Source organism: Peromyscus leucopus, unplaced genomic scaffold (genome assembly GCF_004664715.2).
Source record: "Peromyscus leucopus breed LL Stock unplaced genomic scaffold, UCI_PerLeu_2.1 scaffold_660, whole genome shotgun sequence".
Classification (NCBI taxonomy): domain Eukaryota; kingdom Metazoa; phylum Chordata; class Mammalia; order Rodentia; family Cricetidae; genus Peromyscus; species Peromyscus leucopus.
The window spans coordinates 1-26,384 of record NW_023505575.1 but is presented as its reverse complement, the minus strand read 5'-3'; the positions used below and the strand labels follow the sequence as shown (position 1 = coordinate 26,384).

Sequence of the window (26,384 nt, the reverse complement as noted above, 5' to 3'; positions counted from 1 at the left end):
TTTTTAAAGGTAAGTTGGCTCAGGTCAGATGGCCTCTTGCCTCTCATTCTCTACTCCCATTTCTCCTTAGCACTTTCAACAATCTTGTCCCCACTGCCCCCTAATTTCCATATCACCACCTGAAATGTTTTATTTCCTCCTGTTAGAAAAGTTTCTCATTCACCTTCAAAGTGCTAAATGTAGTTTGATAACTCTTCGCCTTCTGCTTTCTATTATAGGCTAAAAAAAAATTAACAATTTTGGAAATGGCCAGTGTTCTGCCTGCATGTATGCCTGCACGCCAGAAGAGGGCACCAGATCTCATCACAGATGGTTGTGAGCCACCATATGGTCCCTGGGAATTGAACTCAGGATCTCTGGAAGAGCAGCCAGTGCTCTTAACCTCTGAGCCATCTCTCCAGCCTAGTACCTTACAAGTCACACAGTTTAATAAGCTAAGGTTAAAGGCAAGGGGATTTTTGTAGAACACTTGATAGAGAATAGCCAGAAGAGCACAGCATTTATGTCTTCAGGGTGCACCAATAACTCTTTTAGGATGTTTGGAAAATAGGATCAGCAAGATGGTTCCACTGGTAAAGGTTTCCACCACTGAGCCTGAAAATCTGAGTTTGATATTCAGGACGCACATTGTGCATTTCTACACACAAAATGCAAAAAATCTGAAGCCAGACATTGTGGCACATGCTTTTCTTTAATCCAGTACTGGGGTGGCAGAAGCAGGCAGATCTCTGAGTTCGAGGCCAGCTTGGTTCACATAGCAAGTTCCAGATCATCCAGTAGTACTTGGTAAAACACATCTAAAACTAATAAATAAAAATATTTGGACTATAAAGCTTTTCTGATAAAGTTATGTTTGGAACTAGGCACCGAGGTCCATGCCTGTAGTTCCAGGTACTGGGGAGGCTGGAGCAGGATGATCACTTGATGCCATGAATCTGACAATTATATTTTGAATCCATGTCCATGATGGTTTATATTGATGGTCAACTTGACCAGATATAGAATCATCTTAGAGAAAACCCTATAGGCATGTCTATGAGAGAGTTTGATTAATTGAAGCGGGTAGACCCACGCCCACTGCCAGACTGCATAAAAAGTTGGTGAGTACCGTCATCTCTCTGCATCTTATGGATGGAACGTGACCAGCTGCTTCATCTGCCTCTTACCATGACTTCCCTGCCATAATGGACTGTGCCCTTGAACTATGGGCCAAAATGAAACTCTTCCCGATGTCCCCTGAGGTGTTTTGTCATAGCAATGAGAAAAGTACTGTTTTAATTCCCTATTGATTCCAAATCTCACAAGCAGACATAAATTTATTGAGGTATTTTTTTTTAAAAAAAAATATTTTATGTGCTTCGGTGTTTTGTCTGCACATCTGTGTAAAGATATGGAATCCCCTGGAACTGGAGTTACAGTTGTGAACTGCCATGTGGAATTGAATCCTGGTCCTCTGGAAGAGCAGCCAGTGCTCTTAACCACTGAGCCCTGTCTCCAAACCCTTTATTGAATTTTAAAGTTATAGATCCCGTTCCCAGGTTTCCTAATGGATTAAGCTAAGCAAATGGTTACTGAATCCTCCACTCCTTGGGAAAGTTACTCAGGTCAAGGTTTATACTCTCCTTTTCTACCTGGCTAGATAGTGATCAGAACTGGTTCAGGCAATGAGGAAGCATTTGTTGTCACAGAAGGTGAAAGGAGCAGAGGCACCCACTGGGACCCCACACCCAAACATCTGTTTTCACAGAGAGATCCTTTATTAAGCGGGGAAGAAAAGTTAAAGTGGCTGCTTTCTGACTCAGGCAGAAAACAGCAGCAAGTGACCTTGCAGTTGTCATTTTTGAGAGGAGGAAAAGGGGAGGTCTGTGGTAGAAGGGGCTGGGATGCGGTGGTGGAGGAGACAGGGGACAAGGGAAAGGGGGCAGGGGTATTTGTCCCCAAGGGACGAAGGACTGCTTCTGGATAGAGGAGACAGATGTGGCCCATAGGCAAATGGTGGTTTAATTAAGGTAAGGGGGAAGCCCCCTGTTAGGATGAAGTGTTTAATTTTAATTGGGCATGTTAATTAGGTGAGCCAAAAGAGGCTTTTGATTACTGAATTTCAATACTTTGATAGCTGGACCTTGGTAGTCGGCCTCAGGAGGAGGAAGTGGCCAAATAAGGGAATGGACCTTGGTGGCTAGCTGTAGGAATGTGATCTAACGGTTTATAGCAAGGCAGAGGGAATGGGGGAGAAGAGCAAGGCCTGCCAGAGCCATGTGCTCGAGTGGGCTAGTGTCCCTTCAGAAGGTCATTTTGGAAGAAGTCACTTGAGGGAGTACAGAATAGGTTTAGTCTTTTCAGGCTCGCCATGAGAAGTTTTGGCATGAGAACAAATACCAAAAATAGGATCCCAAGGAGCTAAAATTTTACTTCATCTGTGTGACCTTCAACTACAAGATAGCAGCATCTGTTCCCCTTATCCCCATTTTTCGTGCGACATTCTTCACCCTATCCTGTGCCTCTCTGCATATCATTTTCTGTTGTAGGGCACAATGACTGCCGCTATAGAACTGGGTGTGGGTGTGAGGCGACCGGACAGATTTAGAAAAACTTTTTAGATTTCTAGATTCAGACCAAGAGACCCATATCTGGTTATCTAACCTTCGGAAAAAGCATTTTTCGACCATCAATCCTTGGACACACCTGGTGTTCATAGAACTGAATCCATATAACTACAGCTAAACGGTCACTGACTTGAGGCCGATCTTGAATGACACAGAAGTCCGGAAGCTATCACAACGTTAATATTGTGATTCCAGTTATTCATGTCTAACCCCCAAACTCAGGCCATGTCTCCATTTGCCGTTTTGTGTTTGGGGGCTCAGATCACAAGGCCGCTACACTAGGCAGGATCATGTGGTTGGCAAGAACGCCCCTGCGCCTACATCTATCTCAGTGTTGTGTCTTAGCGCCCCTCAGGAATGGAACAGCTGACTAGATGAAGGAGGATATCATCAAATGACTAAAAAGGTTTTACTGTTGTTCAAGTGGTAGCAAGCAGGCTTGCCTGGCCTGTTGAGGTTCTGGGGATTGAACCCAGTCTTTGTGAACACACAAAGAGCGATTCGCCGGCACTGATACCTTTTGTGTAAGTTTGTAACTCAAGAGGGAGCTAATCCTGATCAGCAGAATTAAATCTATTTATCACAACTAATCTGTCAGACACATTGGGTTTGCTTTCCTTATCTTAGGCTCCCTGGGGTGTTTTTTTTTTTTTTTTGTTTTTGTTTTCTATTCCTTCTCTTTCACGGGAGCAGTCCCCTTCCACCTCTGAGAAACTTATAGCTGAAGACTGGTGGTTTGCCCATCTGGGATGCGGGGCGATGTGCTAGTCCTGCCGGCGCGGACTGACGGACTGACGGACTCTGGACACATTCCTTGCGCGAGTGGGTTTTGTTTCCTCTGAGGAGCGTGAGGACGAAACTGAAGCCGTCCCGGCTTTAGGGGCGGACGTCCGTGCTGCCCGCGGCCCGCCCGCCCGTCCGATCGTCGCCCACCCAGCCGACCCCAGGCAGCCTCGACGACAACGCCCCGTCCGCCCGCCCGGCGGGGAGCCGTTACACGCTAACGCTCCACCCACCGCGGGGGGCGGGGCCGAGGGCTGCAGTTTCCGGCGGCGAATGGCCGGGCGGCGCGTGGCGCTCGGACCGGCGGCGGCGGCGCGCGCCGGCCCACGAGCGGAGGCACGGCGCGTCCGCCCCTCTCCCGCGGCCGCCCGTGACGGGGGGCTGCTCGAGCCCTGCAGGGCATGCTGGGAAGGGAGGTGTTCCGAGTAGCGGGGGTGGGGGGAGGGAGAGGGGGAGGCTTGGAATGCTTTCCGTCCTGAGCCCGAGTTCTTCCTGGAGATTGGCCGGTGCCCTGGAGGAACCTGTCACTTGGGGGCGTGGGGCGGGGCCATTGGGCCCTCTCCGCGTTCTCATTGGCGGAGGCGAGGTTGCGGCTTTCCTCCCGCAGAGTTCGGGCTGCTTGCTCCCGCCGGGCGGTGCGTGGCCCGGAAGTGACGCACGGCCCTGGCCGGCGGCCGCCCTGCCCCCGCTTCCTTTCACGCTGTCGGTGGCCGTAGGGGTGGTCGTGGCCACCGCACCCGGCGCGGGAGGTGGCGGCGGCGGCCCGTAATGCCCGGGAAACTCCTCTGGGGGGACATCATGGAGCTCGAGGCACCCTTGGAAGAGCCCGAGAGCCAGAAGAAGGAGAGGCAAAAGGTGCGCTTGCGGCCGGGCCGCGCCTCCCCGCGGGCTGCGCCGGCCTGGGCGGGGAGGGGAGCGGCCCCTGAAGGGGGACGACCTGTCAGTACCGGGCGCGAGCGAGCTCCCGAGGGAAGACTTCCCCCTCGCCCTGCTCGGCCCTCTGAGGTCCCGGGGACCAAGCCCCATCGCCACTTCTCCCGGACCTGGAAGAGAACGGACCTAGGCTGCGGCCCGACTTCCGTGGCACTTCAGCCCGACGTCGGCCTTGGCAGCCTGGATCTCTTCCCAAGAGATGGGCAGAGTCGAGCTGCCACCGCCGCGCCGATCTGCCCCTTTCCCCTTCCTTCGGCGGCGAGGCCCTTCGTTTGGTTTTTCCAGGGCCTTCGAAGAACGTAATTAAGAAAGATGATGGCTTTGCCTGTGTGTTGCTTCTCTGTCTCGGTGTCGTGTCTGCAGCAGTCTTGGGAAAGGCTATCCTGGGGCTACAGTCCTCCATGATTGGGTAATAGAGGCTCAGGGAATAGGATCACGGCCAGGGTTTCCAGGGTTCGGCTGTGATGGAGTTCGTGGGGGTTGTATCATGAATAGCCCTTACTGTCAGTATTTTCAATCCACAGGTATTTATTGAGCCTAATTTGTGCCAGACTCTTTGCTGAGTACCAAGGAGCTTAAACTAATTAAGTATGCAAAGTGGTCCCTGCCCACCAAGGAGCCTGTAGAGGAGTTTTTAGAGGCTCTGCCCCCACCTCCGTCCGAAAAAAAGAAAAGGAAGAAAAAACAAAAATCAAAAAACAAAACAAAACAAAAAACCCGAAACAATAGAGGATCTTAAGGTGCTAAGAAAATGCACAGGTAAAATTTTTACTGGAGGCGTTTGACCTGGAGAAAAAAAAAGCTGAGGAGGATAGACGTGACTGTGGGAGAGATGAAATTTGATAAAAATATTTATTCTGCAGAGTGCTAGAGCTGAGGGAATACCCTTAGGGTTTACCGCGAAGGTAAACTTTGAATAAACTTTAAATTATAGCCAACCAGTCTGGCTTCCTTCTCCCCCGCTTGTGTGCCACTTCCTAATGGGCATTGAACTGGCATACCTGGCTATGCCCAGCATTGAGCTGTATTCCCAACCCCCACTTTTCTGTTTTTGTAGAATAAATTTGGGATTTACATTTTGGCACTTCTGTTTTTTAGTGCTTGGGTTTGAGCTTGACCGCATCCACTGCCCCCTCCCCTTTTTAGCCGTTTTTAAGTGTGTAACTTGGTGTCAACAATCGTAATAGAACCGTTCAGCTGTCATGACCACCATCCATCTCGCTAACCTTTTCATCCTCCCAAGCTGAAGCTTTTTGCCCCTGAAATATTAACTCCCAAGCCTTTGAATTTTATTACTGTAGCCACCTGGGGTAGATTCTATATGTAATCCTCAAGCAGTTATTTTAATTTTAGTTCCTCTTGAAGAGCTTATTTTTCCTTTCACACCTAAATCTTTCTTCTGTCGATGTCTAGGTAATGTTTTTTCCCAACCATACCAGCATACAGTAATCTCATCCCTCTTCAAGGTCTTGTTCTACTGTTATCTTTGTGATTAGTGTTTTTTATATGCTTCCTTATAAAGTTAGCTTTTCTTTATATATCCTGAACATCTCCCAAAGGTTCTTGAGAAAAGTGACAGTATCTTTGTGCGTCCTTACATTTCACTATGTTCTTATATGTTGGTAGCGTTCACATTGTAAAGTCTCCAGAAATATACTTGTTGATTGCCCATCATGAAAAAGAACTAGAGATTTGGAAATGGACTGAGACATGAACGAGGTTAACGCCTTAAGCTTCATAGTGTAATTAAATTATTGATGCAGATCAGTTTTCAAAGTGTTTTAGTGGTACTATCTCAAGGACAGTAGTCATGAAGCTCTGGTTTGAGCCGCAGATTTCAGAGCATTGACCGTAAAATAATGATAAAACATTAGGCCAAGTCTGGTAAGATGAAGATAATTCTGGTTTGGATATGCTGAGGTAATGAATTCATGTTCTTAGAAAATGAATGAAGGTAGAGAAGAGTCTGGAAGAGTATGTTGAAGGCAAAGACTTAAGCTTCGGCTGAGAGAGGATGAGAAACGCTGAAAAAGGTTGAGAGCTAAGAGATAAGAAGACATACAGAGCCATGGAAACAGGAGACAGTGTCGGCCTATCGCTCAGTATAGAGTAGTGGAGTTTTCAGCCCTGTGGGATGATGCAGGGTTTGGAATTGGAGGTGTCACATTGACTTGCTCCATCTTCTTACCAAAGAGCAGCCCTGGAGCAATTCAAACCCCAGGCTGACACTAATCTTGCTTTTCTATAGGACTTACTACTCTAGGAAGCTGTGGGCTAGTGCACTTAATTAAAGATCAAATGATGTAGCATACTTTTTAAGGCATTTTCACATATTACTCAGTTTGCTCAGCTGTTTTATGGATGAGAAAATTTTGTTAAAACACTTTAAAAAATGGTATCAGAATGGTGAAAGTTTGATGCTTGTAGTTTTTAGTATAGGGAAGTACTACTATCTAATCTTTTCTGAAGCAAGTGATTTGTTTATTTATTTGGCCAAGGGACTCTGAAGGACTAAATTTCCAAATCATTTTTTGTGGTTTGTAAATATTAAAAAACAAAACAAAAAACTTCCCTCCGGTTTGGTATTTTAAAGAAACCTAAAAAAAATGTTTTCTTTTTTAACGTGTGTGGGTGTTTTACCTGTGTGTGTGTCTGTGTACCACTGCATGTCTGTTCTCTGAGACCACAAGAGGCTGTCACATCCCCTGGAGCTGCCCTGTGGGTGCTGGCGATTGAATCTGAGTACTTTGGAAAAGCAGCCAGTGCTCTTAACCACTGAGCCATCTCTCAGGTCTTAGTTTTGCATTTTAAATTGAAGTTACAGAATTGTGCCTTTGTGTTTGGCTTTTTTGTTGTTCTGTTAACCTAAACACAGTCTTAATTTTCAGGATTATAGTCCTTCTATGGAAGTGTAACAATTGGTTTTATATAATATACATTACGTAGTTTTGTTTCTCTTTAATCTATCAAAAGTCAAGGAGAACTATGTCTACTAGTAAGTACATACCTGTTCCATGCACTTGGGAGGTGGAGGCAGGAAGGTCAGGTGTTAAAGGCCACCCCGAGCTACATGAGAACCTATTTTAAAACAGAAGAAACAATTCAGGGAGGAAGCATGGTGTGAAAAGACCATAGACTTTCATGTCAGACAGGGCTACATTCCATTCTGTCCTTTCCACCTGCAGAATATCCTTTAGAACGTTGGCAAGTATTTGACCTCTTCAATTCTGTTTCTTCATCTATAAAGTGGCAGCAAAGATAATACAGGTTCACCATCCCTTATCCAAAATCATTGGAGCTAGATGTGGTTTGAAATAACTGGAAATCATTAGAAGGGTTGGGGACCTGCAAGCTTAATGTTAAATATGGATAGTCATATTAAATGGGATAAATAAAGGCTATATAAGTAGCTTCACATTAGTTGTCAAATTTTGCCATCAAATGAATTCAGCTCAGATAAAGTTTTGTCTCCATATAAGTTACAAAAACACTTTCGGTTTTCAGAGCTTTATGGATTTCGGAATTTCGGATAAGGGATTATGGACCTGTACTTCCCTGATAGGGTTGTTATGAAGATTTAAACAAGATAAGCCGAAAACATTACACAATGATGGGTAGGTACTCAAACATTTTTTCCCTTTTGGAGATGTTAGTTTTTATTTGTATTTTAATTTATAATTTTGAGACACTTCACTCTTTTCCTGAGGAGGAACTATTTAACTTTCCTAAAAATCTTACGATGGGATTAGAAATGTTCTAGAGACTGAGTCTTGAAAAGGCAAGAGATGGCATGACAAATTGAAGCAGGTAAGGTACAGACTTCGAATTACTAACCAGTGTGGATTTCTTGCAGGTAGAGTGTTGAGTGTAACTATAGGTTGAGCTTAGCCAGCTGGGGAGTCATACTTGAGCTTTAGTCTTCAAAGGAGAACTTGTCACTGTTTATTTGTCTACAGAGTGATAGAAGGAAGTCAAGGCACCATTATGAATCAGATGAGAAAACAGAAACAAGAGAAAATGGCGTTACAGATGACCTGGATGCTCCCAAGCCCAAAAAAGCTAAAATAAAAGAGAAGCTAAATGGAGACACCGAAGAAGGACTTAGTAGACTTTCAGATGAGTTCTCCCCGTCTCACAAGTCGAGAAGAAAAGACCTCCCAAACGGAGATGTTGATGCCTACGAGAAAAGGTCAAAGCGAGTGTCATCCTTAGAGAATTCTACTTATAAGTCAAGTGATAGAGAGGAGGAGGTACACATCATATTTACTACCTTGCATATGGTGTTGTCTTTGGAATGTAGGCCGACTTGATCTTTAGGTTCATTAGAATTGATTCTGTACTATTTTCTGCTTAGTGTCTAATGTTCTTATTTGAACCAGAGAACCAGAATAGCTGAAACCTGAGCCTTTTCCTCTTTGGCCCTGTTTCTTTCACTGTATTGTCTTTTCTTTTTAACATTTATTTATTTATTTTGTGTGTGGAGGTGACATTACTTTCCCTTCTGCTACATGGGTCCTAAGGATCAAACTCAGGTTGTTAAGCTTGGCAGCAGGTGCCTTTAACCACTGAAACAACTTGCTACTACCCCACTTCCTTTATTTTATTTTATTTAAAAAAAAATTTTTTTTTTATGTGCATTAGTGTTTTGCCATGGATGTTGAATCCCCTGCAACTGGAGTTGTGAGCTGCCATGTGGGTGCTGGGAATTGAACCTGGGTGCTCTGGAAGATCAGTCAGTGCTCTTAACCACTGAGCCATCTTTCCAGCCCCTGTTTTGTTTTCTTGAGACAGATTTTCTCTAGATATTAAATTTGGGGAAGTATAGTAGACATGTTTAGTACAGACTCTTCTCCAAGACCTACTGTAGTAGTGTTTATTCATTTGTTTGAGATGGTGTCTCATATAGTAGCTCAGGCTAGTCTCAGACTTCCCAGGTGGCCGAGGATGACTTTGAACTCTTTATCCTTTTGACTTTGCCTTCCAAGTGCTGAGATCACAGGTGCATACCACCTGTTTTTGGAGACAGGCTCTCACTCAGTAGCCCTGGCTGGCCTGGAATTCAGAGAGATTCACTTGCCTCTACTTCCTATGTGCTGGGATTAAAGGTGTGCCCAGCTGTTCTGGCTTTATGTCTGCTGAACCTCTTGGCATAGTTACTTTCTTTTTAAAAGAGTTTTTTTTTTTTTTTTCCTTCCCTCTTATATGTATGAATATCTTTTTTGCATGTATATATATGCACTATGTACATGTCCAGTGCCTACTGAAGCCAGAAGAGGATGTCAGACCCCCTGGAACTGGAGTTTCAGATTGTTGTGAACTGCCTCATGGGTGCTGGGAACTCAACATGTGCCTCCTGAGTGCTGGTATTAAAGGCATGCATCACTGCCTGGCCTCTCTTTTTTAATAATAACTTATTACAATCTTTAAATCTGATAATAGCTAACAATTTAAGCCATCCCCATTATTTCTTTCTGCTGTGCTAGGAATCAAACACTGGTATAGGCACTGAGGTTAATTTATGTGAAACCCTTGGAGGATTGTGGGAAGAGGTAAATCTTTGTATTGCTGTTCTGTATTTTTCTACTTGTAAATTTGTTATTTGCCAAGAAGCACATATGTTAAATTGAGTTCAGTAAGGGCCTACAAATCTGTTTTGCTAGTAGAATGTACAGAGTGCTCCTGGCTTTGTTGAAATTTGCCTAATGCAATGTAAACTGTTGATTATTATTTGTGTGTGATTTGTGTGTGTGTGTGTGTGTGTGTGTGTGTGTGTATGAGTCTATGCCACATGGCTGTGGGTGTCCAGGGAAGCCAGAAGAGGCTGTTGAATCCCTTGGGTGTTGGTGAGCCACCTGACATGGGATCTGGGATTTAAACTCAGGTCCTCTGCAAGAACAAAATTTGTTCTTAAGTGCTGAGCTGTATTCAGGCACTGGCTATTTTATTCCTGTCAAATTAGATTTCAGGAATTCTGCTTTTAGGAATTTATGCTAAGGGTATACTGTGTACAAAACTATATGAATTAAGTATAATGTTAATTATAGCAAAAGTCTAAATAGCCTACATATCTAATAATGGGCCGTTAGTTAAATAGAATATGCTGTCTATGCAGTAGAACACAGTTATTCCTGCTGGTGGCACAGTCCTTTAATCCAAGCCCTTGGGAGGCAGAAGCAGGTGGATCTCTTGAGTTCAAGGCCAGCCTGGTTTACAGATCTGGTTCCAGGACAACCAAGGCTACACAGAGAAACCCTGTCTCTAAAAACCAAAACAAAATTCAAATTACACAATTATGTGTATATATTTATATAAAAAGACTAATAGTGTGATGTACATCAATAGTGGAAATAGCTTTTCCTGGCTCTGCAATCATCCAAACAAGATTGTAGAGGCATCTAGCATATTCCCTTAAAAAATAAATAAATAAATAAGGGGCCAAAGAGATGGCTTTGTAGTTAAGAGTGCATGCTCCTCTCCTAGAGGACACACGTTTAGTTTTTTGTTTTTTTTGTTTTTAATTTATTTATTTATTTATTTATTTATTTTGGTTTTTTTCAAGACAGAGTTTCTCTGTGTAGCTTTGCGCCTTTCCTGGAACTTGCTTTGGAGACCAGGCTGGACTCAAACTCACAGAGATCCGCCTGCCTCTACCTCCTGAGGGCTGGGATTAAAGGAGTGTGCCACCACCACCTGGCTACTCCAGCTCTCTTAATTCCAGGGGACCTGATGCCCTTTCTGGCCTTCTTGGGCACCTGCACACATGTGGCACACACATAGACACATAAATTTAAAATAAAGTTTTTTTAAAAAGACACTAAAGGATGAAAATCTGTTTTTGAAAACACTTTATGGGATTGGGCATGGTGGTGTATGTCTTTAATTCTAACACTTGGGAGGCAAAAGCAGGTGGATCTCTTGAGTTTGAGGCCACCCTGGTCTAATTAGCAAGTTCCACAACAGCCAGGGCTACATAGTGAGATTCATATTTGTGTGTGTGTGTGTGTGTGAAATAAGCTTGCCGTTTATGGAAATGTTTGGCCATGCACAGCTGTAGTCCCATCACTCTTAGAGGTGGATGCAATCGGAATTAAGGCCGTCCTTTGCTGCATCACATGATTGAGACCAGTCCAGGCTACATGAGACCATATTTGGGAAGCCCCTCTTTCCCTCCCAAAATGAGTAAAAGTCAATGTAAAATGTAGTTTTTAGAATTTTGCTTTCATTTTGACAGAGTCTAACACGTGAACAAAAGGAAGGAGCCTTCTCCAATTTCTCCATTTCTGAGGAGACCATAAAGCTTCTGAAAGGTACTGTAATTTTCATGTCATTGAATATTTGCTGCTAATTTTATAAAACTCTGGTGACTTTTTTGACCGAAGGAAGAATTTAAAAGATAAATAGCCCCCTCTTTTTAATTGCAGTTATTTCTACATCATTCTTTTTCTTTATTCTGACTTGTTTTCACTGTAAGAGCTACATGTGTTTGTCAAATCAGACCATTTTATTCTAATTCCTGTTTGGGGTAGGAATAACTGTAACCATTACTAGGTCTTGATAGTGTGTCTTTAGGTAGTCATGGAGGAATAAGGATTGTCATTTTCAAATGAATTTATTTTTTCCTGATTCTAGTCACAAATTTTAATGAAATCTCATTTTACAGGTCGAGGGGTAACATATCTCTTTCCTATTCAAGTTAAAACCTTTGGTCCTGTATATGAAGGAAAAGATTTAATTGCTCAAGCCCGGACAGGAACAGGAAAGACATTCTCTTTTGCCATACCCTTGATTGAAAGGCTCCAAAGAAATCAAGAGACAATTAAAAAAAGCCGCTCACCAAAGGTAACGGTTATTAAGGAAGTAAAAGCTCTTAACATTAATGAGGAAAAAAAAAGTCTTGTTTTTTGTTTTTTCTTGGTGCTGGGATCGAACCCAGGGCCTTGTGCATGCTAAGCTCATGCTCCTCCACTGAGCTGTACCCTAAATCCTGAGAGAATTAGTCTCAAAGTCAGCTATACACCTCCCCCATAAGAGTCATTACCCCTTTTTAAAATACAGCTAAGTTTTGATTTCTAAAGAAAAAAATTGTTGTTTTTCACATAGGGAAATTTCAAGCAAAGCTAAATTACATTGGGTAATGAGCACAAGTGTCCTGTCTCTGGATATATAGACATCTTCCATAACTTTGAGTTACAAAGTCAGTTTTCCTTAGAGAATTATTTTTATTTAGTGTAGTGATTTTTCTCTTTTCATTCCTGACCTTTGCTTACAAATAATGAATTTTCCATGAGGTATTTACTTGGTGATTCAGTAACTATTCAAAATTATTTCACAGGTTGACTTTTTATGAAGAATATTACACCAGTGATATTGCTATTATTGGGTACTAGAGCTATGTCTTAATTTATAAATAGTAAAAGGAGTTAACAGAGAGAACTAGTAGAACTCTAGTCTACAATTTGACCCTTTAGAACCTGTGCACGCTAAGGTTTGTAACAGTGGAGAAGCGAAGTCATCATAGTGATTTGAACAGGTGCGTTTGTGCTGTCAGGTACTCCTAATGCTGCAAAGTCACACGTGTGTGGGTAGAACGACATCATGAGGGCTGAGGAGCCGCTGTCATACCTGTTGGCTGCGTTGGTTTTCCAGGATAAATTGTTTTGCTTTGCTGAAATTAGGGAAAGTTGCAAGTAATGCAGATAGGAAACAGTTGCACCCTACCTTAGTCTGTTAGAAGGCTGTTCCTGAGGTCACAGCTCCACTACTTCGAGCTGTGGGACCTTGGGCAAGACTTATAACTTCACTGTTACTCAAGTTCAATGTCTATAAAGTTGGAATGCTGCCTCACCTGTTTTTCATGATAAAATCACTAATTCACTAATCATCACAATCACTAATTCATACAAAGCATACACACCGAGTATATGAACCGTCTTGACTTTGACAAATACTTTTTGAGTTTTGTTCTGTACCAGCTTCTTAAAGTACAGTGAATACAGTGCCTCTCCTGACATAAACTTTGCATTCATCAACCTTACATTTGAATAGATGAACTAGACAGTCAGCAGGTAGTTTACAATGTCTGTCTATAGATACATATCTGTATTTTAGGGCAGTAATACAAGTTTAAAGGAGAAGGATTAAAGAGGGACAAGGAAATCATAGAAAGGCTTGGGAACCTCATTAAGGAAGTCTCTTATATTTTATTTTTATTTGTTTTTTGAGATAGGGTCTCATGTAGCCTAGGCTGGCCTTGAGGTCACTATATGGTTGAGGACAATCTTTTTGCCTCCCAAGTGCTAGGATTGTGAGTGTGCATTACCACACCTGCTTTTGTGCAAAGCTAAGGAATGGACATTAGGCTTTGTGTATGCTAAGCACACAGTTTACTAATTGAACTATTCCCAACTCAGGAAAGTAACTTTTGAAATCTGATAAAATATGCTGTAGTAAATATAAGCTGTTCTTGTTGTTGATATTTATGTTCTCTGCCTGCATACCCCAGGGCTGGAGATTAAACCCAGTTCATGCATGCTAGATGATTATTCTGCCACTAGCAATCTGCCCAGCGCTGTCTTTGAGTGCTTAGGAAGTTAATGTTGAGGTTCTTCCTCTAAATGCATCTTTACAGAAATATCCTTTCAGGTTGAATTTAGATCAGCCTTTAGAAAAGATGTGTCTTTGTTTTTTAAACTTCTTGCTCAGGTACTTGTTTTGGCTCCAACAAGGGAACTGGCAAATCAAGTAGCCAAAGATTTCAAAGATATAACCAGAAAACTCAGTGTCGCGTGTTTTTATGGTGGAACATCCTATCAAAGCCAAAGTGAGTAAATACATACACTAGTCCAAAGCTGTGTTGGTTTTAAATCTAAAGAAGTCATGGGAAAGCGTCTCTCTGATTTTTAACAGTCATGCTGGTTTTCCTCTCACAGTTAATCACATTCGGAATGGGATTGACATCCTTGTTGGGACTCCAGGGCGTATCAAAGACCATCTGCAAAGCGGCCGTTTGGACCTTTCAAAGCTGCGCCATGTTGTGCTTGATGAAGTCGATCAGATGTTAGATTTAGGTTTTGCTGACCAAGTTGAAGATATCATTCATGAATCCTACAAAGCTGGTATGTCCTAGTAGAAGAAAGTATGTTAGCAGCTGTTCTTTGATAAAAGCTTAGAAATTTTCATTTCATAATTTTTATTACCTTGTCTCTTGGTATTCTAACAAAATTAAAGTTATTTGGTATCTTTTCCCTAAAAAAAGGAACTATCAAAGCATACTCTGAATCATCTCTTGATTATTCTGTAATCATTCCATGTAGGCTTACTATTTTATCCATTTCTTGAGTTGTTCTTTCTTACATTCTTTTCTTCCTAGTTTAGTTTTCTTTTGTTTCATTTTGAAAGTTAAACAGATACATTGAGGTTTGTATGTTTTGAAAATTTGCCCCAAGTTTTTAATTTTTCATTGTTTTCTTTTGTAAAGTTTGGGGTGATTTTTAAAAGCTGGCTACATCATGGGACATGAAGAAAACATTTGAATTCTTTTTGTTTGTTTAAGATTCAGAAGACAATCCTCAGACCTTACTTTTTTCTGCAACTTGCCCACAGTGGGTGTACAAAGTTGCAAAAAAATACATGAGATCCAGATATGAGCAGGTTGACCTTGTGGGGAAAATGACTCAGAAAGCTGCGACCACTGTGGAAGTAAGTAGCTTTGCCAGCATGCAGATTTTAGCTTCTAATCGGTGTTTAACGTTTGAAGTTGAATGAAGCTGAATTCAAGCTTGAGGTATCTCCTGAAGCCTCACCTCTTTTCCTGCCCTTAGTAAGACACATGGTAGTGCTGGGGACTGTAGCTTAATGGTAGAGCACTTGTTTAGCATTTGTGAGGCTGTAAGTTCAGTTCCCAGCGCTCATAGTAAAATCAAACATACATTGTATTTCTACAGTCTGAAACCTAGGAGCAGATAGAACAAACAGGAGTGGGGGGTGAACAAGGAAGGCCTAACTTAAAAGCAGCAGTAAAACATGCTGGGATAGAGGCCAGGTGTGACAGTGCGTGCACTGAGGAGACTGAGCCAGGACGATCCTATTAGGTTGAAGTCAGCAGAGGCTACACAGTGAGGTACAAGTCAGCCTGAACTACGGTGTGACACTGTGAAGAGCTGTCTCAAAACAGTAACACATCCAAAACAGGAGAGAAGAAAGAAAAGAAGCTAACAGAAGGCAGTTCTTAGTTAATGAGAAAAGAGTATTTATTACTGGGACCAGTAAGATAGTTCAGTGGGTAAAAGGTATCTTTGGCCAAGCCTGATGACCAGAGGAGAGAACTGACTTCTGCAAATTGTCCTCTGACCTCCACACATGCACCATGGTATGCAGAAACATGCAATGCAATAAATGAGTGTAACTAAACAAACTTTCTTGTTTGGTTTTTTGAGACATGGGTTTCTCTGTGTAGTCCTAGCTCTCCTGGATCTTGCTCTGTAGACCAGGCTGGCCTCAAACTCAGAGAGCTGCCTGCCTTTGTCTCCTGAGTGCTGGGATTAAAGGTGTGCACTACTACGAAGGACAAAAAAATTACAGAATGCTATGTATAGAATCATAGTATTTAAAAAAAAATACAGGATTCTTTTTTTTTTTTTTTTTTTTTTTTTGTGATATTTTTTATTTTGCAATACCATTCAGTTCTACATATCAGCCATGGGTTCCCCTATTCTCCCCCCTCCCACGCCCTCCCCTTACCCCCAGCCCACCCTCCATTCCCACCTCCTCCAGGACAAGTCCTCCCCCGAGGACTGTGATCAACTTGGTAGACTCAGTCCAGGGAGGTCCAGTCCCTTCCTCCCAGACTAAGCCAAGTGTCCCTGCATAAGTTCCTGGTTTCAAACAGCCAATTCATGCAAAATACAGGATTCTTAGCACCTCAATAAATTAAAAACATGTAATACTCAATGGATTTTTTTAGGTATTTATAAAGTGTAAGCCCAGAGAATGAATATCAACATGATTATATCTTGAAAAGAGGACATTGGCGTGCTAGATGGTTAGAGGAAGGATGTTCTCAAACATATGCAAAGATTGAATGGTATAACAAATATGTACTATTTTTTAGGCTTTTTAAAATCCCCCTCATATTTGTCACTTTTGCATTTAAAGTATTACCAGCCATGATTTCATTTTCATGTATGGAAGGCTGGCTTCAAATTTCACTTGATAGTAGAAGATGACCTTTAACTTCTGATCCTGTTGCTTTAATGTCCCAAGTGTTGGGATTATTGGCAAATGCCACTACACCCGGTTTCTGTGGCACTGGGGATTGAACCCAGGGCCTCATGCATTCTTCCAACTAGGCTACATCTATTACCCTACCTTGACTTCACCTCTCAAGTCTTGAGAATCTAGGCATTCATGCAACACTAAGATTGGCTGTTTTTTGTTTAAAGCTTTATTTATTTTTATTTCATATCTATGAGTTTTTGCCTGCATTTGTGTCATTGGATCGCCTGGAACTGGAGTTAGATGGTTGTGAGCTACCGTGTGGGTGCTGGGAACTAAATCAAGGTCCTCTGGTAGAGCAGTATGCTCTCTTCACCACTGAGATCTCCCAGCCTTGTTTTGTTGAGAAGGTGTCTCACCATGTAGCTTTGGTCTGGTCAGGAACCTCCTCTGTAGACTAGGCTGGCCTTGAACTCAGGTTGCCTGCCTCTTCCTCCCTAGTGCTGGATTGAAGATGTGTACCACCTCACCCAGCTGTTTGTTGTTAACAGTGTCTTGCTATGTAGCCCAGGCTGCCCCATGTCTTGTCATCACAATTCTGTTTCGAAATTACTGGAGATATATCATACCTGATTCCCCTCCCCACCTTATATTCTTTGTTTGAAAACAAAACAAATTCGTGCTCTATCTTAGTCTTCTCTGGTCTTCATTTTTCTGCTGTGTACCCCTGTCATGTTACTTCATATGTTGGTTAAATTGTGGGTTTGATCTGATTCGGGTTTTTTTGTTGTTGTTGTTTTGTTTTTTGAGATATAGAAAGAACAAGATTTTGTCATAGGTGGTATAAATAATTTTTAGTTTTCTTTGTCCTTTTTGAATTACTTTGCATGTAGTTTATAGTTGACATATTACATTAATTTTTTTAAAGAATAATTTAAGCCAGGGTTGGTGGTGCTTGCCTTTAATTCCATTATTGGTGTGTGTGTGTGTGTGTGTGTGTGTGTGTGTGTGTGTGTGTGTGGTGGGCATAGGCAGGCAGTTCTAGGCCAGCCAGGCTACTTAGTGAGACCCTGTCAAAATAAAAGAAAAAAGGAGTGGGGGCTGGACAGATGGCTCAGAATTCTTGGGTACTACATGCACATGGTACCCAGACATACAGGCAAAACATCCACACACATAAAATAAAAATAGCTAAGTTCTAAAGTTATACCCAGATGATAGGGCCAGTGAGCTAATCTAATTAATGGGTAAAGGTGCTCGAATCCAACCTCATGATGACCTGGATTTGATTTCTGGGACCTGCACAGTAGACAGAGAACTGACTCCACAGGTTGTCTCTGAGTTCTCTACGTATGCACCGTGGTAGTGTTCTTGTACAAGCATGCTTACACTAATAAAGAAAGATGAGCTGAATAACGAAAAAGAATACTAGATTTAAAATGTTTTGTAACCTTTTTCAGACAGTGTATTGTGTTAAATTTGTAACCATTTAGATAGGTTAAAAGGATTTTATAGTGAATATATTTAGATATATATGTAGTCAGCATCTAGGTCCTATTACTAATGTTTTATTTTCACTTTTATATTATCTTTTTGCTAGTTTTGATTTCTTGAGGGACTAGGAACTTGCTATGTAGCTAAGGATTGCTTGAACTCCTGATCTTTGTTTCTCATTTGCACCCTCCTCTTTATCTGTCTTTGGGGTTGCGTCTGGCTGCGTACCCTAGCTCAGCAACCTTAGTCTCCTACAGGGGGGCTGCACCACACCTGGCTTGATGCTTTCTTTATTTTCTTTGTTATGTATCTGCCCATTCCTGTGTTCACCTGGCTTTTATTTTATTTTATTCATTGTTTTTGGTGCTGGAGATTGAATTCAGGCCTGTCTTGTATATAATTCAGTATCATCTAGTATTATATTTATGACAGATAACCACACTTATATCTTCATCACCCCAAAATGCAGCTCTGAAACTTAGTGAGTCATTCCCTAGTCTGTCCTTCCCCTAGTAGGCCCTGGCAACAGTTAATCTTCTATCTCTGTGAATATACCTGATACGGATATTTCATATAAATGTAATTATACCATATGATACATTTTTGTGTTTGATCTAAATTCAAATAATATTTATTTTCATCTTCTCCCTTCCACCACTAGGGATTGGCTCCAGAGCTTGTATATATTAGTGAAATGTTCTACCATTCAGTTACATCCTTATCCCTTCTGCTTGGGTTTCACTCTTAGGCGGGCTAGCCCTGAGATTCCTGGCCAGGTATGAGTCATCAGTCCTGGTTTATACAGTGCTGGGGATCTAATCCAGGCATAATTCATTTATGCTAGGAAATCACTCTGCCAGCTGAGCTTACAGCCTCAGTCCCTTTAAAAAATAATTTGTGATGAAACATAATTTGGCCTTTTTTTTTTCTCTCTTTTCTTGAAGCATTTGGCTATCCAGTGCCATTGGTCTCAGAGACCAGCAGTTATTGGAGATGTCCTTCAGGTCTACAGTGGATCTGAAGGGAGGGCTATTATCTTCTGTGAGACCAAGAAGAATGTAACTGAAATGGCCATGAATCCACACATAAAACAGGTAAGCTTTCTTTACCTTTTCTAGATAATTGAGACGCATTAGTAGGCAAATTCACTCATTGTGGACTAAACTTGATAGTTTATTCAAAATAGAATAATTTAGTTAGATGGCATAGCAAACTTTTTCTTACCTATTAAGTCATAATAGGTTGTTTTTCTTTTCCTTCTGCTAACAGTCAAACCAGGACCTTATTTATGCTACCTAAATAGTATGCTACTGAGCCAGCCCCAAGAAATTTAAAAGTTATAGTGTGCGTCTGGAGAGATGCCTCCACAGTTAAAAATAAATACTGCTCTTCCAGAGGACCCAAATACAGCTCCCAGCCCCCAAACAAGGCAGCTGACAACCACCTATATATCCAGCTCTAGGGGAATCTCTCTGGGCACCTGTACGCACTTGTATATGCCCAAACACAGACACACGCAGACACATGATTAAAAGTAAAGTAAATCTTAAAATAAAAACCATAATAAAATTTGTGTTTTTGAGGTTTGTATGATATTAGGAGGGAATTCTGTCAGTTTTCATTAGAAACATTTTAAGATGTTAGTTTTGTGTGTGTGCATGCATGGACAGGCCCCCAGAGGCCAGAGGAGGACACCAAGTGTTCCGCTCTGTCATTTTCTCCTCAGTCACTTGAGGCAGGGTCTCTCACTGAACCTAAAGCTATTGCTAGGTCAGCTGCTACCATTTCCCCAATGATCCTCCTGTCCCCTGTCTTCACCATACAACCAGAACAGTCATACTAGTTTTTTACATTGGCTCTGGGGATTGGAACTCAGACTTATACAACAAATGCTCATACCCAGTAAGCCATCTCTCCATCCCTTTTTAAAAAACATTTAAAATATGATCTAGAAAATATGAAAGTTGATATAATCAAGTTTAGTTGGTAAGAATTTTAATATTTTAAACTTGTGTTAGAAGAAAGAATTATAGTCTGGTAGTGGTGGCGTACACCTTTAACCCTAGCACTCGGGAGGCAGAGCCAGGTGATCTCTGAGTTCGAGACCAGCCTGGTCTACAGAGTGGGTTCCAGGACAGCCAGGGCTACAAAGAGAAACCATCTTGACAAAACCAAAATAAATAGATTAAACAAATAAGGTGTGTGTGTGTGTGTGTGTGTGTGTGTGTGTGTGTGTGTGCGCGCGCGCGCGTGCAGTGTCAGGCTAGCTTCAGCCTCTTGAGTGTTTGGATTAAAGTTGTCCACTACCACACTGGTTCCAGAGTAGTTGTTCTTCTAAGTATAAATATGTTCATGATAGTATTCTCCGTATACTCATTCAGTGATTCCCCATTGTTCCACCAGGATGATGTTCATTTGTTCTTTCCAGTCCCAAATCTCATTTCACTGTTTTAGCAGTAGTCTTATTCAAATCTTTGTAGTGTGTTTCCCAAGTAACATTTCTTACCCAGAGTCCTTAGCCCTAATGTTTCTTTTTTTTATCAGTTGAGTTCTTTTTCTAACATTTTTTTTTTATCTTTATGTATACAGTATTCTGCCTTTATGTATGCCTGCCGGCCAGAAGAGGGCACCAGATCTCATTATAAGTGGTTGTGAGCCACCAAGTGGTTGCTGGGAATTGAACCGGGGACCTCTGGAAGAGCAGCCAGTGCTCTTAACCTCTGAGCCACCTCTCCAGCCCTCATTGGTTCCTTACTATTCTCCAGACCTCAGCTTCAGTGTCACTTCCCCTTAGTGGTAGACTCTCCTTTGTTACTCTTAGGCCACCTTGCACTTGGTATAGCTGTGTCATACTGTGTTCAAAATTCCTGGCAGAGCCCTAGAACCTCCAGCTTTCCTTCCTTCCTTCCTCCTTTCACTTTTATTTCTTGACTTCTCTTCTCTTTGTTTGAGAAGGGGTCTCACTATGAATCCCACATTGGCCTCAGCCTTCCATTCTTCCTGCCTCAATAGCACTCAGATATGCTGACATTATAGGTGTGTATCACTGTGTGTGGCCCAGAGCCAGTTCTTTGTGACTGTTCTCAAACTGGCAATTCCAGCCACAAAGCAAGTACTAAGTAATTTATATACAAAATTTGCCTGCTAGGGGGCTGGGGTATAGCTCCACTTGTAGAGTTCTTACCTAGCGTGCACAAGACCTTGGGTTCACTTCCCCAGTACAACTCAAAGTAGGTACGGTCATATATGCCAGACAGTCCTAGCGCTTGGGAGATGGAGGTAGGAGAATTACAAGTCCAAGGTTATCCGTATCTAAATAGCAAGTTTGAGCTCAGCCTAGGCTATATGAGGTCATGTTGTTTTTAAAGGTTGGCTACTTAGGTTTATATACTGTCAGACTTTAATCATGGCTAATGAATTTTTTTTTTTCCTTTTTAGACAGGGTTTCTCTGTGTAACAGCCCTGGTTGTCCTGGAATTTACTCTGTGGCCCAGACTGGCCTTGAACTCACAGAGATCTGCCTGCCTCTGCCTCCTCGGCTGGGATTAAAGGTATGTGTGACCACCGCCCAGCTGCTAATGAATTTTTCACTGTAGTAGTAGGTAGGGATACTATTAAAATCTTAGGAAAAATGGGCTGGAGAGATGGCTTAGTGGTTAAGAGCATTTGTTGCTTTTCTAGAGTCCCGCACTTACATGGCAGCTAACAGCTGTCTGTAACTGTGGATCCACAGTATCTGACACCTTCTGGCCGCTCTGGGCACTGCAAATGGTGCACAAACATCCATGCAGGCAAAATACTCCTACATATAAAACAAACTAGGAGAGGATTCTGGCACAGATACCAATCAGTACAGCAGAAGTAGGTCCAGCCCAATGAAAATGACAGGAATACCAGGCTGGGAGATGGCTCAGTGGTTGAAGAGCACACTGACTGCTCTTCCAGAGGACTTGGGTTTGGTTCCTAGCATCCGTGTGGCGGCTTAGAACCATCTATACCATCTGTAACCAGAGAATCCATGGTCTTGAACACAGGCATGCCTGTGGTGCATAGGTGTACATGTGGGGAAAATACCCATTAACATAAAAACAAATACCAAAATTCGAGAAAAGCAAATTCAATGATTGCGATATAATTTTTGCCTATTAACAAGGATTATGATGTATAATAGATTGGCATTGGTGGGTAGAGTATAATTAATAAATACAGAACATTGAAAGCTAAGTGGGTACAACTAATTTTTTTCTTTCTTTTTTGAGACAGGGTTTCTCTGTGTAGCTTTGGAGCCTGTCCTGGAACTTGTTCCTTAGACCAGGCTGGTCTGGAACTCACAGAGATCCGCCTGCCTCTGCCTCCCAAGTGCTGGGGTTAAAGGAATGCAATACCACTGCCCAGCACAACTAATTTTTATAATAGCTTGGCAATAACAAAATCTTAGGAGCTGGAGAGGTGGTTTATTGGTTAAGATTACTTTCTGCTCTTGAAGAGGACTCGGGCTCTATTCCCATCACCTACTATCAATTGGTAGCTATCAATTGTTATACCTCCAGTTCTGGGGATCTAATGACCTCCTCGCCTGACCCCCATGGACACTACACATATGTGGTGCACAGACATACATGCGGACAAAACATTCCAAAACATAAACATAGTTTTTTAAAGGATTTATTTATTTATTATGTATGCAATGTTCTGTCTGCATGTATCCCTGCAGGCCAGAAGAGGGCACCAGATCTCATTATATATGGTTGTGAGCCACCATGTGGTTGCTGGGAATTGAACTCAGGACCTCTGGAAGAACAGCCAGTGCTCTTAACCTCTGAGCCATCTCTCCAGCCCCATAAAAATATTTTTAATAAAAAAGTTAATTTTTTTTCTGGGTATTGAATCCAAGGCCTTAGCTATATTTAGTAATCCTCTTCCAACTAAGCTCCAAATATTCATTATATTTGACCCAGAAATTCAGTTTCTAGGTAAGTATGCTTCTGAAACACATATGGGCATATCCAAAGATGTAAGTAAATTGTTTTTCACTGCAGCATTGTTTTTGTGAAAATTTATACACAATACAGATGTTCATCAGTTCTTTAGTGGGATACTGCTAAAATAAGTCTTTGCATCCATATGAAAACAAGTTTGTGTACCTTAAAAAATTTAGTGGAGCTGGGTGGTGGTGGCACATGCCTTTAATCTCAGCACTCAGGAGGCAGAGGCAGGTGGATCTCTGTGAGTTGGAGGCTAGCCTGGTCTACAGAGAGATCCAGGACAGGCACCAAAACTACACAGAGAAACCCTGTCTCGAAAAACCAAACAAAAACAAAAATTAGTGGAGTTGCACTTACAAATATCAAAAATGGCTGCATTATATTAAATTTATAAATTAGGTTGTAAAACAGAACATATGTAGTTTTCCTCCCCCTCCCCCTGTTTTTTTTTTTTTTTTTCTGTTCTTTTTTTTTGAGACAGGGTTTCTCTGTGTAGCCCTAGCTGTCCTGGAACTTAACTCTTTAGCCCAGGCTGGCCTCAAACTCACAGAGATCTGCCAGCCTCTGCCTCCAGAGTACTGGGATTAACGGCATGTGCCACTACTGCCCGACTGTAGTATCTCACTTTTATGGAGACAGATTTGTACTATATACTAGTGAGTGAATTGTGTTTTTATTAGAGACTAATTTTTATTTTGTGTATGAGGATTTTCCCTGTATGTGGTATTCCTACATGCAGTATTCACGGAAGCCAGAAGAGGGCGTTAGATCTCACAGGAGTTACAGTTCTGAGCCACTATATAGAGCCTGTGAAGAGCAGGTGCTCCTAACTGCGGAGACATCTCTCCAGTCTCAGTCTTGGATGGGCGTGTGACGGAGGGAGGGAGAGAGAGAGGAGAATTGGGTATCTGCCATGATGAGTGAGTGATGGTCAGAGGACAACCATGGACATCAGGCCTGGCTTTCCCCCTTGTTTGCCTAGCGTAGCTTGCTGGTGAGCTTCTGACATCCTGTCTCAACCTCCATCTTGCTGTAGAAGCTTTAGGTTTATAGACACTACAGAGTCTGGCTTTAGAAAAAATTCTGGGTAATCAAGCTCAAGACTCATTCTTGCTGAGCAAGTACATCAACCCTGAACCATCTCCCCAGCTCTGATGTATGTATTTATTTATTCTTGGTTTTTTTTGAGACAAGGTCCCACTATGTACCCATGGCTGACCGGGAGCTTGCATTATAGACCAGGCTGGCCTCAAACTCATAGAGATCCACCTGCCTCAGCCTTGGAGTGCTAGGATTAAAGCCACTTACCAGAACCCTGGCCTCGTGTATTTATTTTAAAAGAACAAAAATATACCAGCCAGTTATGGCAATAAACCTATAATCCCAGTGCTCATAATGTAGAAGGAGTATAGCAAATTCAAGACCAGCCTGGCTTATACCTGCCTTAAAAAAACTACCAGGGCTGGAGAGATGACTTAGCAGTTAAGAACATTGCCTGCTCTTCCAGAGACCTTGAGTTTGAATTCTAGCTCCACAAGTCTTTAAAAAGAATAAAACTTAGCTGGGCAGTGGTGGCGCACGCCTTTAATCCCAGCACACCAGAGGCAGAGCCAGGTGGATCTCTTGTGAGTTTGAGGCCAGCCTGGTCTACAAATCGAGTTCCAGGACAGGCACCAAAGCTACAAAGAAACCCTGTCTTGAAAAACCAAAAAAAAAAAAAAAAAAGGAATAAAACTTTTAATAAACCCAAACAAACAGAAAACTTGGGCATTGTACTTGTAATCTGTGCATTCAGGAAGCTAAAGCAGCAGGGTAATGAGTTGGAGGCTAGCTTGGGCTACATTTCAAGACTATCTAGTACAAAAGGAAGCAGACAAACATGTTCAGTCCAGCATACACAGCTCAGTGATTGTACTGTTCATCCTAGGAAATACTTGACCTAGGATTCAATCTCTGACATTGGAAATATAATAGAAGTTGTATAAACTATCTTTCAAGCTATTAGCAATTAATTATTTCTTAGAGGCTGATATTAAATAAGATTTACATTTTTTTTTTTTTTTTTGGTTTTTCGAGACAGGGTTTCTCTGTGTAGCTTTGCGCCTTTCCTGGAACTCACTTGGTAGCCCAGGCTGGCCTCGAACTCACAAATATCCGCCTGCCTCTGCCTCCCGAGTGCTGGGATTAAAGGCATGCGCCACCACCGCCCGGCAAGATTTACATTTTATGTAGTATATTTTCTGGAATGTTTTGGGTTTTAAATTGTTTACATTTACTTATGTATATAGTGTTTGCACACATGTGCACAGGCCACAGTGGGAGTGTGGAGGTCAGAGGACAACTTGTAGGATTCTGTTCTTTCCTTCCACTGTAAGGGTCCCAGGAATTTAACTGAGGTTGGCAGGTTTGGTGTCAAGTGCCTTTACTTACTGAACCATCCCACTGTTTGTGGTTTTTTTTTTTTTTTTTTTTTTTTTTAACGAATTATACATTGTTATTAAAGATAAAATTTAAAAAGAAACATAAAAGGGCACAGACTGCATGGTGTTGGGAAACCAAGTTACACGTATAAGATATACACTTATTATTATTATTATTTTGCTGTTTTTCAAATAGAACGCCCAGTGTTTGCATGGGGATATTGCACAGTCACAAAGAGAAATTACCCTGAAAGGCTTCAGAGAAGGCAGTTTTAAAGTTTTGGTGGCAACCAATGTGGCTGCCCGCGGCTTGGACATTCCTGAGGTTGACTTGGTGATTCAGAGTTCTCCTCCACAGGTAGGAAATGGGGTTTGATTTGAACAATGAGAATAGTTTTGTAAATGTTACTTTATTTATGAAGTATTGCTTAATATGTGAAAATATATCTTTTCTTTGTTGTTGATCCTGACCTATGTTTTGTTAGGATGGCATTACATTGATCAGATGTGCTGCCCTTATAAATGAGTACCTTTGTTGTTTGCATCTAAAGCTTGATCAGCCTGGGTGGTGCTGACGCACACTTTTAATCCCAGCACTTGGGAGGCCGAGGCAGGTGGATCTCTGTGGGTTCAAGGCCAGCCTGGTCTACAAAGCGAGTTCCAGGACAGTTAGGGCTGTTGCACAGAGGAACCCAATCTCGGGAAAAAAAAATAAATAAATAAAAAATAAGAATGATCAGTAAAATACAGGAGCCAGGAATGTGGCACTTACTTATAGTCCCAGCATTTGGGAGGCAGAGGCTGAAGGGTCACTGCGTGTTCCAGGCCAGCCATTGATTCATTCCAAGTTCCTGTACACAACTGAATGATGGAAACAGCATACACATCTCATTAAGGAATTATACAGAGTTTCATATACAGAATGCTAGTTAGTGTATGTGGATAAATAG

The 26,384-nt window shown here is 42.0% G+C and overlaps 1 protein-coding gene across 4 annotated transcripts; it reads left to right on the top strand.

Annotated features, from left to right (window-relative positions):
* Positions 1-3,886: 3,886 nt before the first annotated feature.
* LOC114704767 (ATP-dependent RNA helicase DDX50) lies at positions 3,887-25,825 on the top strand. Of its 4 annotated transcripts, none has more exons than XR_005090683.1 (11): positions 4,186-4,244; positions 4,847-5,081; positions 7,827-7,936; positions 8,279-8,572; positions 11,554-11,629; positions 11,983-12,161; positions 14,025-14,142; positions 14,252-14,437; positions 14,875-15,020; positions 18,974-19,123; positions 25,631-25,793. XR_005090683.1 is itself a non-coding variant. In XM_037201983.1 (9 exons), exons 1-9 carry the CDS (start codon positions 4,158-4,160, stop codon positions 25,808-25,810), a joined length of 1,416 nt encoding a protein of 471 aa, XP_037057878.1. In that variant the 5' UTR covers positions 3,889-4,157; the 3' UTR covers positions 25,811-25,825. The 4 variants fall into 4 exon arrangements, 1 of the variants encoding a protein (XP_037057878.1); XR_005090682.1 differs by lacking the exon at positions 4,186-4,244 and adding an exon at positions 4,642-4,731; XR_005090681.1 differs by lacking the exon at positions 4,847-5,081 and having other exon boundaries at positions 3,887-4,244.
* The last annotated feature ends 559 nt before the right edge of the window (positions 25,826-26,384 follow it).